Consider the following 13,083-nt stretch of genomic DNA (forward strand, 5'->3'; position numbering starts at 1 on the left):
GCCCAAGGCACGTGTGGCCAATCATCATCCACAATTTGCGGCCCCGAATACGAAGCCTCCTGACAAGATGTTGAAGGCGACTTTTATTTCAATCCCCATCACTCTTTATTCATACTCTGTACACTCCATAACGACGACTGTGTCGGTTCCGATTGATGTAGCCGGGTGGCCAGTATTGTAACATTGTTTCCGGGCATCTGTCTATTTTCTCTCTTGTTATGTACTGATAAGCGACGGACCTCCTGCACCCCGTCGCTCTCAAACATGGGGCCTATTGAGTTCAACAAACGGCGCATCTTCATCTTGTTCGGCGCCATCATCGCCTTCTACATCGTCTTCCACGGGATCACCTTCTCCGGGGACAGCCTGAGGGATGCCTCTGCTCACATCCCTCTCCCCGGTAGCCTGCGGCCCACCGAACACAAAGAGCCGCCGCCAGACACGACCGATCCAGATGAGATATGGGATCTAGATCCTCCTCCTCCTTCGGCGGCCGCCCCTCCGGCAGGGCAGCCTCCCACCGTATCCTTGGCACCGGCAACCCCATCTTCTTCACCTGTAACGCAGCGCCACTTCGACCTCCACCCGATCGCACAGCTGATGCAAAGGGCGGACGAGCAGTGGAGGACGTACGAGTCTAGCATCTCGACTTCGTTCAGGCAGACCGTGGAGAAATACCGCAGTCGATACGGCAGACACCCTCCCCCCGGGTTCAAGGAGTGGTACAAATTCGCGCGCAAGAGAAACGTCTTCAACATCGACGACTTTGAACAGGTCATGGACGACCTGAGGCCGTTCTGGGCCGTCAATGCGTCCGAGATACGGACGAGGGCCGCGCACATGTGGGAAGAGGAGAAGTTTGGCGTCTCGGTCATCCACGTACGGGATCACAAAATCTCCCGCATCGACTTTCCCAGTTGGAGATCCGAGACCATGGCGCAGGTCTTGGAGAAGTTTATTGAATTCCTCCCGGACATGGACATCGCCATGAACCGTTTGGATCAACCCCGTGTGGTGGTGCCATGGGAAGACATGCAGAAGATGCTGCAGTACGAGTACGACACGCGCGCCATGCCTCCCGAGGTCATGGACAATTTCACCTCGCACCAACCCGATTTACTGGACATGACCGTCGAGAACAAAGATGACGACAAGTCACGGCGGCTTGACGACGGATGGTTTTACGCTCCAGGACAACAGTACATGAAGATCGCTTCCAAGGCGTGCCCACCGGAATCTCCAGCACGATCCAACATGTCCATTGCCGCGGCCGACAATCTCTACAAGGAACCCGTGGCTGGCATCGTGAGCAATTTCAACCTTTCCTCGGATCTCTGCACGGTTGGTCCCGCCGTTCAAGACTTGCACGGCATGCTCTATTCGGCTAGCAGTATGATAGCCTCCCATAAACTTGTGCCCATCTTTGGAGAATGCAAGGTCAATGTCAACAGTGACATTCTCTTTCCCGCAAACATGTATTACCGCCACGACGAACGATACGACTATAGCGACAAGGAAGATCTCGACTGGCGAGATAAAGACGATACCATCATCTGGCGAGGCGTCACCTCGGGAGGTGTCCAGATCCAGGAGAACTGGCAAACCATGCATCGACAGCGACTCGTACAACTCATGAACGGCACTCATACTTTGCAAACGGCAAAAGAGGTCAAAGTTCTCACGGCAAAACGAGAAGATTTGGATCAGGAAAACATTACGTATCAAGTCTACGACCACTTCCAGCCTGCCCACTTTGCCAACCGACACAGCGATGTTGGTTTTGTCGAAGCCTGGGGCTGCGTCCCGAACTGCAGTTTCTACGACAGTGTCTTCTCGTGGAAACCGCAAGTCTCGTTGACGTCTCAATTCAAGTCGAAATATTTGATCGACGTGGACGGACACTCTTTCTCTGGGCGCTGGCACGCTTTCTTACAGAGCAAGAGTCTCGGCCTGAAAGCGACCATCTTTCGTGAATGGCACGATAGTCGACTACTGGCGTGGAGACATTTTGTCCCCGTCGACAATCGTTACGACGACATCTACTCTCTGTTGTCGTACTTTATCGGATACGGAGAGCCCAACATGGAGCACGCGATCGAAAAGGGCGACCTGAACCCGGACGTGTACATCGCCCCGCACCCCAAGGAAGCCCAGAAGCTCGCGAGACAGGGCCGCGAGTGGGCGAACAAGGTGCTCCGACGGGAGGATATCGAGGTCTACATGTTCAGGCTGCTGTTGGAGTACGGAAGGCTCATCGACGACAACAGGGACCACATTGGGTACTCGGGAGATGGTAGCGAATTGGACAAGTTCGATGCCGGCGGTGAGGACAAGGAGCCTGGGAGGTGGGGGATTGGCGGCTGGAAGGATTGAGCAATTCTCTCAACGAGTGAATTTTGCCGGTCAAGAATTTGTCATTCATTGATCTTTACGGCACCGGGCTCATTCGCCGCGCCTCCTTTTCATTCTTCCAAAGAGGGTACTGGCATACACACACCAACTCCCAGATATACTGTGCTTTGAGCTTGATGTTCAAGGCTCGACGCATCGAGTATTGGCTGATTGCCCTCCTCGAGGACAAAATAACTCTGATGATGCCTCGGACGTGAGTGGTTCTGGGGAGGAACATTTCGCAAAGAGCTTTGAAAGGCACGCTCCGGTCGGAAGCATTCCCCCCTCTGTCCCTTGTGGACGAGTGCTATATCTTTGGAGAGACCGAAGCACAAACACGCGGTGCGCCGCCCGAGCGGGTCGACACTTGAACTCTCCCCGCCTTGTTCAGGCACCCAGGTGTGGTGTACCGCCTCGTCATCAGCGAGAAGGGATGTCGACTGCCCGTGATACGTACGAAGCCGGGTGCTCCCGTAATACTTTTTAATAGGCTCAGGAGCTCAACCACTTTGACAATTTTTTCATCATTCATGTACAAGCGAAAGGCGTTGACAGATTGGATACCCTCTACAGACTCATATCGAGAAAGGCGCGAACAGAGTGATGCCAAAGCACGAGCGAAAAGGGCCAGGAAAGAAAAAGACACCGACGAGTGGACCGGGTTATCTGATGACCAGGGGGGGTAAGGAGGGGGCCGAAAAAGAGAGCGGGGAGAGTGATGGCAATATATGCACATACCTCCGTATATCTGTCTACTGTAGAGCTTTGACTGGGGTAGCGTTTTCCGTTAATCTACATGCTGTCGAGTGTTCTATTTTATACTACTACGGCTCGAATCACAGTGTTCTTTAGGTATCCAAAACACGTCCACTTGATTCTGTAGGTTGATGTCACGCATTCGTTTCATTTCGGGCCGTCTTTCGTATCTAGTCCCCTCAAGAACGACATTACGAAAGCACCACTTTTGGTCCGGTCTACTTCTTCATGCGTTTCTTGAGCCTCTTCTCGGCCCGGACGTCCTTCTTCAGCCGCGCGTCGACAATCTTGTACTTGCCCTTGACGCCGCGCGGCCGGCCGGCGACGCCCTTGTTCCCGCCCCTCGCGACGACGAGCTTGACCTTCTCCTTGGGCCGGCCCTTCTTGGCCGCACGGGCCATCATGCGCGCGATGCCGGCCGCCTTGTCCTTCTCCGACATGCCCTCGTCGTCGAGCAGGAGGGCCGACTTCTTGCGCAGCTTCTCCAGTCGCTGCGCCGCCCTCATCTTCTTGCGGCCCTTGGCCTCGAGGACCTTTTTGATCGGCCGGGCGTTGAGCGCCCGGAGCTTCTCCTTGATGGCCGCCGCGGCGCCGGCGGTGATGGGCCGTTGCGGCTTGCTGTGTTGGCCCTCGTCGTCGAGGAACCATTCGGGGAGGCCGTCGACGTCGCGGAACGAGTACTTGTTGAAACTGTCGTCGATGAGATCTGAAGGCTTGGTGCGGCGCGTGGCGAGAGATTGGGCCAGGGTCATGGCTTCGGCGGTGATGATGTCGACGTCGAGTTGGCCGTTTGGCAGGAGAGGGTCTTCAGGGCGTTCAGGTCGGGAGGATGTTTTTGACTTTTGTACAGGGAGTGAGTCAGATCCGGAATCGGAGTCGTCGGCGTCGTCTCGCCGTGGCGTGGCCTTCGGGGATCTTTTCAGTGCTGGCTTCAGAGGTACGGATACTTGGTCGGCCGTCGACTGCTTCTGTTTCTTCTCGGGCTGAATACGCTTCGCCTGATCGGACAACTCGTCCTCGAGTTCTATGGCGCTGTCGTTGTCTTCCGCATCCTCTTCGTCGATGCCAAGATCCTGGAAAATGTCCTGGTCAAAGAACATGGCTGCCTTTGTCGAGAGACCTTCTGATTTGGGAATTGGTCGCATCGAAGCTTCTTCGGCTTCGGACTCGCCATCTGTCGCTGCGTCCCCGGCGCCCTCGTCATCAGATAACCCGGTCCACTCGTCGGTGTCTTTTTCTTTCCTGGCCCTTTTCGCTCGTGCTTTGGCATCACTCTGTTCACGCCTTTCTCGATATGAGTTGTAGAGGGTGTCCAATTCTTCCTCCAACCTGTCTCCATCATCGTCTGAGTCGTCGTTCTCAGATTCATCTTCTGATGTCTCGGATTCGAGGGCTTCTGCATCCTCCATTTCTCTGGTAGCGACACCTGAAGCCTCTTGAGCCCTGTCGGAGGATTTGAGGTTGAACATTGCCCCTTCTCCCATTGGACCATTTTGCTCAAGTCCAATATCATGCGGCGTAGTCATGTGCATTTGCATTCGCACAATTTCCTTCTGTCTCCGTTCGTTCTCTTTCCGTCGGGCTTTTCGTTTCTCTTTGGAGTCTTGGTCTTTAAGCCGCTGTAATTCCTCTTGGATCTTGAGTTCCTCATCCATGGACTCTACTTCGGCAACTTCTTCGCCCTCTTCCTGTTCAGTCTGTTGTTGTTTCTTGGCTTTAGCAGACATCCCAAATATGTCCCGTACTTTCAAACGCCATCTTAAAAGCGTCCTGAACTCTTTCTTGCCTAGAACCTTGAGATCTTCGCAACATCTCCTGACCTCAGGCGTAGTTTCTGGGAGTCTGTCCAGAGTCACCATTGCAAGATCGCCGTTCGGACTCTGGTCGAAACTCAGCTTGTTGACAGAACCGAGTATTGCTATAGGATCCGTGGTGTGAATAAAATCTGTAACCGGCACCTCTTTGTGTTGGGTCCAGTCGCCCTCCTCATAACCTTCTCTCTTCCTCTTTTTCTTTTCGGGGTTGAACACCTTCGCTTCGTTATTTGGCGTTGCCTCCTGGACTTCTGCAAAGACGTGCTTAGGGTCCAAAAACTTCGGGTCCATCCTCTTAGGAGCCTTGAAGCCTCTGCAAACAACGAAAATCTCGGCTGAAACATTTCGTGATGACGGAGGCTTGGTGGCTTCGACAGAGGTGAACAGTTGTTTAAACACCCACAACAGTGCATTGTAATCTTTGGATCGGAAAACCTTGGTGACGAATGTTCCACCCTCTTTCAAAAACTCGGTTGCCAACTTCATTGATTGTAATGTGAGTTCTGCCTGCGAGAAGGCATCTTGTACCCAAGCAACACCCACGTTCGGGGCTCCGTCGTGCAGAACCGTGTCTGCCTTCAAGTGCTTGAAATGCCCTCGAATGGTTGCTCGGCATTTGTCCGTAGTAATATCGCTCTGAAAGGTGATGACTCGAGGAATGGGCTTGATAGGTGCTAAATCAACACCAACGATCAAACTCTGTGCGGGCATTGTCTCTGCTGCGACCTGGCACCATGAACCTGGGGCGGCGCAAAGATCCAACAATACTCTGCTCTTCTCAAGAAATCCATATTTTTTGTTCAACTGGATCAGTTTGAAGGCGGCACGGGCTCGGTAGCCCTTCTCTTTGGCAAGTTTATACCACTTGTCTGTTGAGAGTTAGTTGGCGGGCAAGAAGTTATGTCTGCCACAAGACTTACCGAGACGGCCCTTGCCGTGCTTCTTTTGAATTGCCATGGCGACTGGATGTATCGAAATACAGAACAATGTATTCGATGATATCCTGTGCCAGGACTATTGTCAACGGCTTGCTCAAAGAACGCCCTCGTCAAGACGCAGTCAGAAAATTGTGCCGCTGGGGAAAATTGTTGGCGATTGCCGAAGTTGTCCCATTGCAGTTCAGTTCGGAGACCGGCACGTGACTGTACTTAGTCATCAGTCTTTTGACCACTCTCACTGCCAGCCTGATCGCGACGTGAATTTAGTGAATTCTCGTCTCGTCTTCTCATGTCCATGTAAGCAGTCCAATATCTTTTCCGTTTGTCTAATTGTTCATGGCTGTATTGGGACCGCGCTCATCAACCCTTCGTCTCGCTGTCGGCGATTGCGGCAAGCGTGCTCGTCAGTCTCCCCTATCTCGCGTGACTGCTCACAGACTTCAGTCTGGACAAGACGATCCAGACATGTGAAAGCCAACATCTGATTCTTGAGCTACAATACACCTTGGCCCAAGGGCTCAAAGACTGCTCGTCCATCATGGATATCTTCATCTCGAACCTTGATGCGAAGCTCACCAAAGAAAAGTTGAAAGAAAAACTGGTTCCTATCCTAAGCCAGCTTGAGATACACGTGTTCGAAGCTCGAAAAACCGTCAGCAAGACCTTTGCTACACTGACAATACTAGATACCTCCAAAGCTCACAACTTGCTTGTTCATGCTCGCACGACCCAAAATCTTCTACAGTCAGCTTCCGGTCGTTCAGCGCTGTTTTCGATCAGCAATAAGCCAGTCGATCAACACTGGTTGCGAGTCCTTCGCAAGGAAGAAAAGGATCGAGTGAGTTCCCAAGAATGGCGGAAATTTGCGAAGATCAATGGGAAAGGTCAAGAAATCGAGCCGAAATCAGGACTGGAAATTACGACTCTACAGTGTGGACGATTCGAAACAAGAACGGGGAGGACATTATTCGTGCCCTATTTCAGTTGCGACACACAAGGAAAATTGACAAGAACTGGACGAGCACTGGTAGTATCCATCAGCACATCCTGTTCCAAATCTTATGATCTTGTCATAGATTTGTCCGCCATACTGGCGTTAACTGGATCAGGCTCCAGGAGTTCGAGTACCTTGATGATTACTCTTGTTCTCTCGCCAAAATTGTACGAGGATACGACACCTACTGGCAATGATCTGAATTTGGCGGCTTTCAGTGCGATGACTCTCGGTCGCCCTGTGATCAGAAGATTTCGTGACAGCACATTACCAGGTTTAAGTGCTACCGTCATCGGTCGTTGTTTGACGTACAGCATCACCGTTTCGACAAGTTTAAGCGATCTGGAGCATCAAATTAATTCGATGGTGTATCAGAGGATCCCCATGACGATAACATCAACGAAGTATGCTGCACTTCCAGACGCTCAATACTCAGAGCAGCTATCCAACCTAAATGCCAGACTCTTAAGGATGCGAATTTCCTTTGCTTGTAAATTCCAGATACATGCACTATGGGCTAACGGTTTGTTATCGCCGGGTGAAGTCAACTATCTGATTCCAAGTATGAATGTGCTTCGAGATCGATCAGGTGAGGCAGCACTGGCAGCAACTCTACGAAAATACCACGTGCAACTTCCTCACCCTGATGCGACCACCGATGGTAGCACTGCTGGGGTCAGACGTATATTGACCGACTTGAGGTCTAAAGCCCTCGATCTGTTTGAGGAGGACAGCCTGTACACCTCTACCCGCGACGAGGTCTCGGTGCATCGAGCCACAGTCACTCCCACAGGCGTTTATTTCTACGGACCAGAAATGGTTGCAGCCAACCGAGTATTACGGCAATATCGTGCGCATGCAGACTGTTTCCTGAGGGTTCTTTTCTCTGATGAGAGCGGAGACCGACTTGACTACGAACGGAACGCTTCTAATGAGCGCATTCTACAAGGCCGGTTCCTGTCGGTCTTGCGGAATGGACTGGAAATTGCTGGATTCCACTTTAGTTTCCTCGGATTTTCACATTCTTCGCTGAGATCTCAGAGCTGCTGGTTCATGCGACCATTCGAACAAGACGGTTCGTTATTGTTTGCCAACAATCTTATTAGCAAGCTTGGTGATTTCAGTGAGATCAGATGTCCAGCCAAGTGTGCAGCGCGTATTGGACAGGCTTTCTCGGAAACCACATCCACAGTACGAGTTGACCCACAGATTGTCAAGGTCGATCGTGATGTCGAACGTGGCGGCTACATGTTTACAGATGGCTGCGGCACAATCTCGAGGTCGACATGGAAGCTGTTGAGGGGCATTAGTCGGGCAAAAGACCAGCCTACTTCTTATCAAATTCGATACAAAGGTAAGTAAGATATCGCTGGGCGATTCCTACTAACAAATGACAGGAGCCAAGGGAATGCTTACGCTCGACAGCCGTCTTGATGGTGAACAGATCCGACTCCGAGAATCCATGGTAAAGTTTCAAGGAAGTCCCTCTGATGAGCTTGAGATCTGTGGCACAAATGCAAGAGCGTTGCCTTTCAAGTTGAATCGTCAGATCATTAAGATCCTAGAGGATCTTGGGGTAGGTGGTGAGGTCTTTGAAAAGCTACAGGGGCAAGCTATCCAGCGGCTACGGGTGAGTGCGTCTTCCAGAACCGTCGCGTTGGATTTCGTGGTTCAACAACTCTCGGACAGTGCAAGTGGTTTGCCAACACTTCTTCGACACCTTGCCCGTATAGGGCTTGATGCGACAGAGGATGATTTCCTACGAGAGATACTGGGAGCATTATTGCAGATTCAACTTCGAGAGATCAAGTACCGCACCCGAATCCTTGTGCCCATGGCGTACACACTCTACGGTATTAGTGACGAGACTGGCTGGCTCAGTGAAGGCGAGGTCTTTGTCACATACATTGACGAAAAGAACAAGACGCATTGTTGTCTGAATGGCAATGTAGTCGTCACGCGTTCGCCTGCTCTTCATCCCGGTGATGTGCAAGTCGTCCAGGCAGTAGCACCTCCACAGAGCTCAGCACTGTGGAATCTACGGAACTGCATTGTCTTTAGCCAGCATGGTGATCGTGATTTGCCTAGCATGCTGAGCGGAGGCGATCTCGATGGTGACTTGTACAACATCATTTACGACGAAGAGCTGATCCCGTTACTCCGTGCCGATCCCGCAGCGTATCTTCCTGTGAAGCCCGTTGATATTGGTCGAACTGTCACGGCAGGAGATATGCAAGACTTCTTTGTGGACTTCATGCAGAATGGCCAACTTGGCAGAATTGCAAATCTCCACCAAGTCTTTGCCGATACCGATCCGAGGGGCACTTTCTCGCCCGAGTGCATTCGACTCGCACAGTTACATTCGGACGCGGTTGATTTCTCAAAAAGTGGTGTCCCTGTTGACATTAAACAGATACCGAGAGCCCCAGGTTACCGCCCGGATTTCATGGCTCCGAGTGCCAGCACGAAAGTCGAAAAGGGCATCAAAAGACCTGAAGAACTTGCTTTACCCAACAACAGTCAATCATATCGCTACTACGAGTCCGAAAAGATTCTTGGACGACTGTACAGAGCTGTCGACGAGGATGCGTTCTTTGATGACCTTGAAGATGATACCGCATCCCTCTTTAGTAAGACAGCGTCCAACGATGTCCTTGCCGAAATCCTTGACTGGGTTTTGTCACATATCAGCCCATCGCGAATCCCAGGTTATCGTGCCATGGCCTCGAATATCAAAAGCCAGTATGTTTTTTTCTTCTCCACACCATGTAACGTTACGACGAATGCCAACTGACACGCATAGCTATGAGTCCACCGTCCTTGAGATCATGTCGGTCTACGCGGTGGGTCGCACGGAACAGCTCACTGAAAAGGAGGTCCTCATCGGCTCCATCCTGGGTCGTTCCGGGACACTGAGCAAACACCAACGAGAGCAATCCGATTACATGAAACGACATTTCAACAGCGAGCTTCGCAATTTGCGGGGTTACATGGAACGACAAGTTGACGACGATCTCTACGAATTCGTAAGTCTCGCTGCTGCGTGTCTTGACGTTGCCGTCAACGGTGGATCAAAGACTTCCAATGTCAACCTACGCAGCTTTGGATGGTTTGTTGCAGGACTATGTGTCCCTGAAATTGTCAAAGAACAAGATGGAAGCGTCTATGATCTTGATACTCGTTATTGAGAGAAGACGTAAACACATGAATACGAGAACACGTGATGACGAATGATGACTTGTCCAAGGTGAAAAAAGCTGGGACTCAGGAGATGAAATGTGGATTTTGTGCCCAAAGGCATTTTGGAGAATGCAGGATTTTTCACATGTTGAGGATGGTTTCGGGATCATCTGAAATTGAAGAGATCAATCACATACCCCCTTGGAACAATACGTGTTTATATGACTACGAATACCAGAGGATTTTCTTGGTTCCAACTTTGCTTTGTCTATGATGGCGACGGTTGTGTTGGAGATACGCGACATCTTTTGCTTTTGTAGAACCAACTTGCTTAGTACTTGTATTCAGGGGTCTCTCAAGGAACGCATCTCCGGGAGTAGCTCTCTGTCCACCACGTGGCCTGGCCACAATCGATGAGACTATACGATGGAGTTGCTCAGGGACACCAGGAGAAGTTTTCTCTGAAAAGGTTTCATTCTAGAATTGAACTCAGACGTTTCAATCAAGATGGAGATGATGATAAAAAAGCAGAAAATGAAAAGTATGAAAAAGTCATCCCATTCAAGCGAAGAAGTTGTAGAAGGTGCGTAAAGTATAGAGATTAAAAAAAAGCCCCTCCTATGGAAAAGTAAGGCATGGATAAGAAATAGAGTAAAGAAGGACATCCTTCCGAGATATAGAAACATCCTCCCCCCTTCAAAGAATAAGAAAAATCTCCATCCACCCTTGTAAAATTGTAAAGTGAAAACGTCCTCTCTTCCCCCAAAAGATATGGCCACCAAGAACAACGCCCAGGTAAGCCTCCGAGAATGGTAAATAAATAAGTAATGTCCGTAGTGCACAACCCAACTCTGTGAGTGGATAAATCCGTCCAACAAAAGTCGAGTGCGGCGCGGATGAAAGAAAGGAGAAAAAGGAAAGACGACAGGATGCCTCTCAACCAAGGAAGGAGTTTTCAATGTGTTGAAGAAAAGAAGAGAAAAAAAAATTGGTACACCCAACCATCAACACCATCCCCACGAAGAAGAAGAAAAATCCAACCCATACCCCCTTAAATTTTTGGTGTTGATGTCATTCAGATCATGTCTTGTTGGAAAAAGAAACTCAAGAACACGAAGCGTCACTCAGAGTGATGGTGGTGCCTCCGACGACGCAGGCGTTGTTCAAGGCCCAGTTGGCGACGTACTCTTGGACCTCGGCCACGGTCTTGGACGAGGTGATGGGAGTGAGACCGTTGTTGCCGTACGCGAGACAGGTGTCCGCGTCCGTGCAGCTGTCCCTGGCGGTTTGCGTGGCCTGGCTAGGGGTGCAAGGGAGCAGAGGCCCGTTGCTGCACGACCCCGAGGTGATGCCCGCGTCGGACACGGACTGCAGGATGCAAAAGGTCACGTCCGAGTTGCACTGTTGTGCGGGCAGCTCGGTGACGGGGCAGGTGGCGTCGGAGATGCTCAGGGTGAAGATCGTCAACGCCGTGCAGATGTCGTTGATGGGGCCCAACAGACCGAGCTGTCGTCGCAGTTCGGAGGTCGTGACGCTGAAACCGTAGGCGATGTTGTTGGCGTAGGCCGTCGACTTGATTCCCGGCAGGCCGACGAACGAGTTGGCAAAGGCCTGCATCTGTGCGTCCGTGCAACCGAGAAGGTCGGGGCATGCCTGGCTCTTGACCGTCCACGCGACCACGATGGGAGCGCAGAAGTCTACCGAGGCGTTACATTCGACGGCCGGCGTCGTGGTCGACGATGTCGCCGAGGAACTCGTGCTGGAACCGCCCAGGCTGGACGTGAAGGACGTGGTCGACGTCACCATGGTCGTGGGAGTCGACGAGCTGGCAGAGGTCGATGACGCCCCGGAGCCTGATGTCGATGAACCGTTTGATCCCGAGGTCGATGACGCTTGACCACTGGTGGATGATCCATTTGAGCCAGAAGTCGACGTGGCTTGTCCGCTGGTTGACGAGCCTCCAGAGGAGCCGGACGTGCTTGAACCGTTCGAGCCAGATGTTGATGACGCTTGACCACTGGTCGAAGATGCCCCAGAGCCTGATGTCGATGAAGCGTTTGAGCCGGAAGTCGACGTGGCTTGGCCGCTAGTTGAAGAGCCTCCAGAGCCGCCGGACGTGCTTGAACCGTTTGAACCAGATGTCGATGACGCTTGACCGCTTGTCGAAGATGCTCCGGAGCCAGATGTGGTCGAGCCACCTGCGCCCGACGTTGTCGAGCCCGCCGATCCGGATGTGGTGGACGTTTGAAGAGCGCTAGTCGTCGTGGAAGAAGTAGTCGGGTTATTAGGGCAAGTCGGGTCCCGAATCACAACGCTGACTGGACCTCCAAGAGCGTCACACACACCTGTCAGTTCACCGGCATCGAAAGCCGCCGAGACTTGTTCGGGGGTGAGGGTCAGGCCGATGAGCTTGTTGTCGGCGACAACGACCGAAAGAATGTTGGGATCCATGCCCAAAAGGTCAGGGATGTAAGACAAAAGGTCATTGACGGTGCAGAGTATACCACCCAGAAGTGGACAGTCGTACGTGGCGACGGAGTTGACAGAAAGGAGCTGAGAGTTCAAGCAGATGTTCAGATTCAAGTTGCAATCTGGGCCGGAGGACGTGGTCGTCGCTGGTGCGCTGGATGTCGTGCTTGAAGATCGGCTCGACATGGACGTTATGCTGGTGGCTGACACCGTTGAGCTTGCGCCGGACGAGCTTGCGGTAGATGAGCCTGAAGTTGATGGACCTCCTATTCCTGTGCCGCCCGATGTCGAGCTTTCAGAGCCTGAAGTCGATGAACCTGTGGTGGATATGTCAGCAGTGGTCGAGCTTGAGGCGGCGGATGAGCTTTGAGAGCCTGATGCAGTCGAGCCTGTTGAACCAGAAGTGCTTGAGCCCGAAGAACCAGAAGTGCTGGAGCTTCCCGAGCCTGAGGTCGTTGAGCTGCCCGAGCCTGAGGTCGTTGAGCTTCCTGAGCCTGAGGTCGATGAGCCTGACGAACCAGAAGTGCTGGAGCTTCCCGAG

At 52.0% G+C, this 13,083-nt stretch overlaps 4 protein-coding genes across 4 annotated transcripts in view; 2 read left to right on the forward strand and 2 right to left on the reverse strand.

Moving 5' to 3' along the window:
* The first annotated feature begins 103 nt into the window (after positions 1 to 103).
* On the forward strand, positions 104 to 3,203 carry PV06_10621 (uncharacterized protein). Its single transcript, XM_016412188.1, has one exon. The coding sequence runs from the start codon at positions 265 to 267 to the stop codon at positions 2,371 to 2,373; it is 2,109 nt and encodes a 702-aa protein (XP_016257496.1). The 5' UTR covers positions 104 to 264; the 3' UTR covers positions 2,374 to 3,203.
* An 18-nt stretch (positions 3,204 to 3,221) lies between these two features.
* On the reverse strand, positions 3,222 to 5,989 carry PV06_10622 (ribosomal RNA large subunit methyltransferase J). Its single transcript, XM_016412189.1, has 2 exons — positions 5,882 to 5,989; positions 3,222 to 5,830 (listed from the first exon to the last, which is right to left on the reverse strand). The coding sequence occupies exons 1-2, from the start codon at positions 5,916 to 5,918 to the stop codon at positions 3,366 to 3,368; spliced, it is 2,502 nt and encodes an 833-aa protein (XP_016257497.1). The 5' UTR covers positions 5,919 to 5,989; the 3' UTR covers positions 3,222 to 3,365.
* A 229-nt stretch (positions 5,990 to 6,218) lies between these two features.
* On the forward strand, positions 6,219 to 10,311 carry PV06_10623 (uncharacterized protein). The gene is made up of 3 exons (XM_016412190.1): positions 6,219 to 8,247; positions 8,291 to 9,635; positions 9,697 to 10,311. The coding sequence occupies exons 1-3, from the start codon at positions 6,438 to 6,440 to the stop codon at positions 10,079 to 10,081; spliced, it is 3,540 nt and encodes a 1,179-aa protein (XP_016257498.1). The 5' UTR covers positions 6,219 to 6,437; the 3' UTR covers positions 10,082 to 10,311.
* A 377-nt stretch (positions 10,312 to 10,688) lies between these two features.
* PV06_10624 (uncharacterized protein) overlaps positions 10,689 to 13,083 on the reverse strand; it is a 7,156-nt gene continuing 4,761 nt past the window's right edge. The window contains exon 2 of the mRNA XM_016412191.1: positions 10,689 to 13,051. Within this exon, the coding sequence (XP_016257499.1) occupies positions 11,178 to 13,051 (1,874 nt within the window). The 3' untranslated portion in view covers positions 10,689 to 11,177. The remainder of the gene's footprint in view (positions 13,052 to 13,083) is intronic.

Source organism: Exophiala oligosperma, assembly GCF_000835515.1.
Source record: "Exophiala oligosperma strain CBS 72588 unplaced genomic scaffold supercont1.14, whole genome shotgun sequence".
In the NCBI taxonomy this organism is placed as follows: domain Eukaryota; kingdom Fungi; phylum Ascomycota; class Eurotiomycetes; order Chaetothyriales; family Herpotrichiellaceae; genus Exophiala; species Exophiala oligosperma.

What these genes read in the sequence shown, in the direction of transcription:
- PV06_10621 (XM_016412188.1), top strand. Translation starts at nt 265, where the DNA reads ATGGGGCCTATTGAGTTCAACAAACGGCGCATCTTCATCTTGTTCGGC.
- PV06_10622 (XM_016412189.1), bottom strand. Translation starts at nt 5,918, where the DNA reads ATGGCAATTCAAAAGAAGCACGGCAAGGGCCGTCTCG. An exon ending in GCACGGCAAGGGCCGTCTCG is followed by an intron (nt 5,831 to 5,881) that starts GTAAGTCTTGTG and finishes AACTCTCAACAG; the next exon opens with ACAAGTGGTATAAACTTGCC.
- PV06_10623 (XM_016412190.1), top strand. Translation starts at nt 6,438, where the DNA reads ATGGATATCTTCATCTCGAACCTTGATGCGAAGCTCACCAAAGAAAAG. An exon ending in TTATCAAATTCGATACAAAG is followed by an intron (nt 8,248 to 8,290) that starts GTAAGTAAGATA and finishes AACAAATGACAG; the next exon opens with GAGCCAAGGGAATGCTTACG. An exon ending in GCCTCGAATATCAAAAGCCA is followed by an intron (nt 9,636 to 9,696) that starts GTATGTTTTTTT and finishes TGACACGCATAG; the next exon opens with CTATGAGTCCACCGTCCTTG.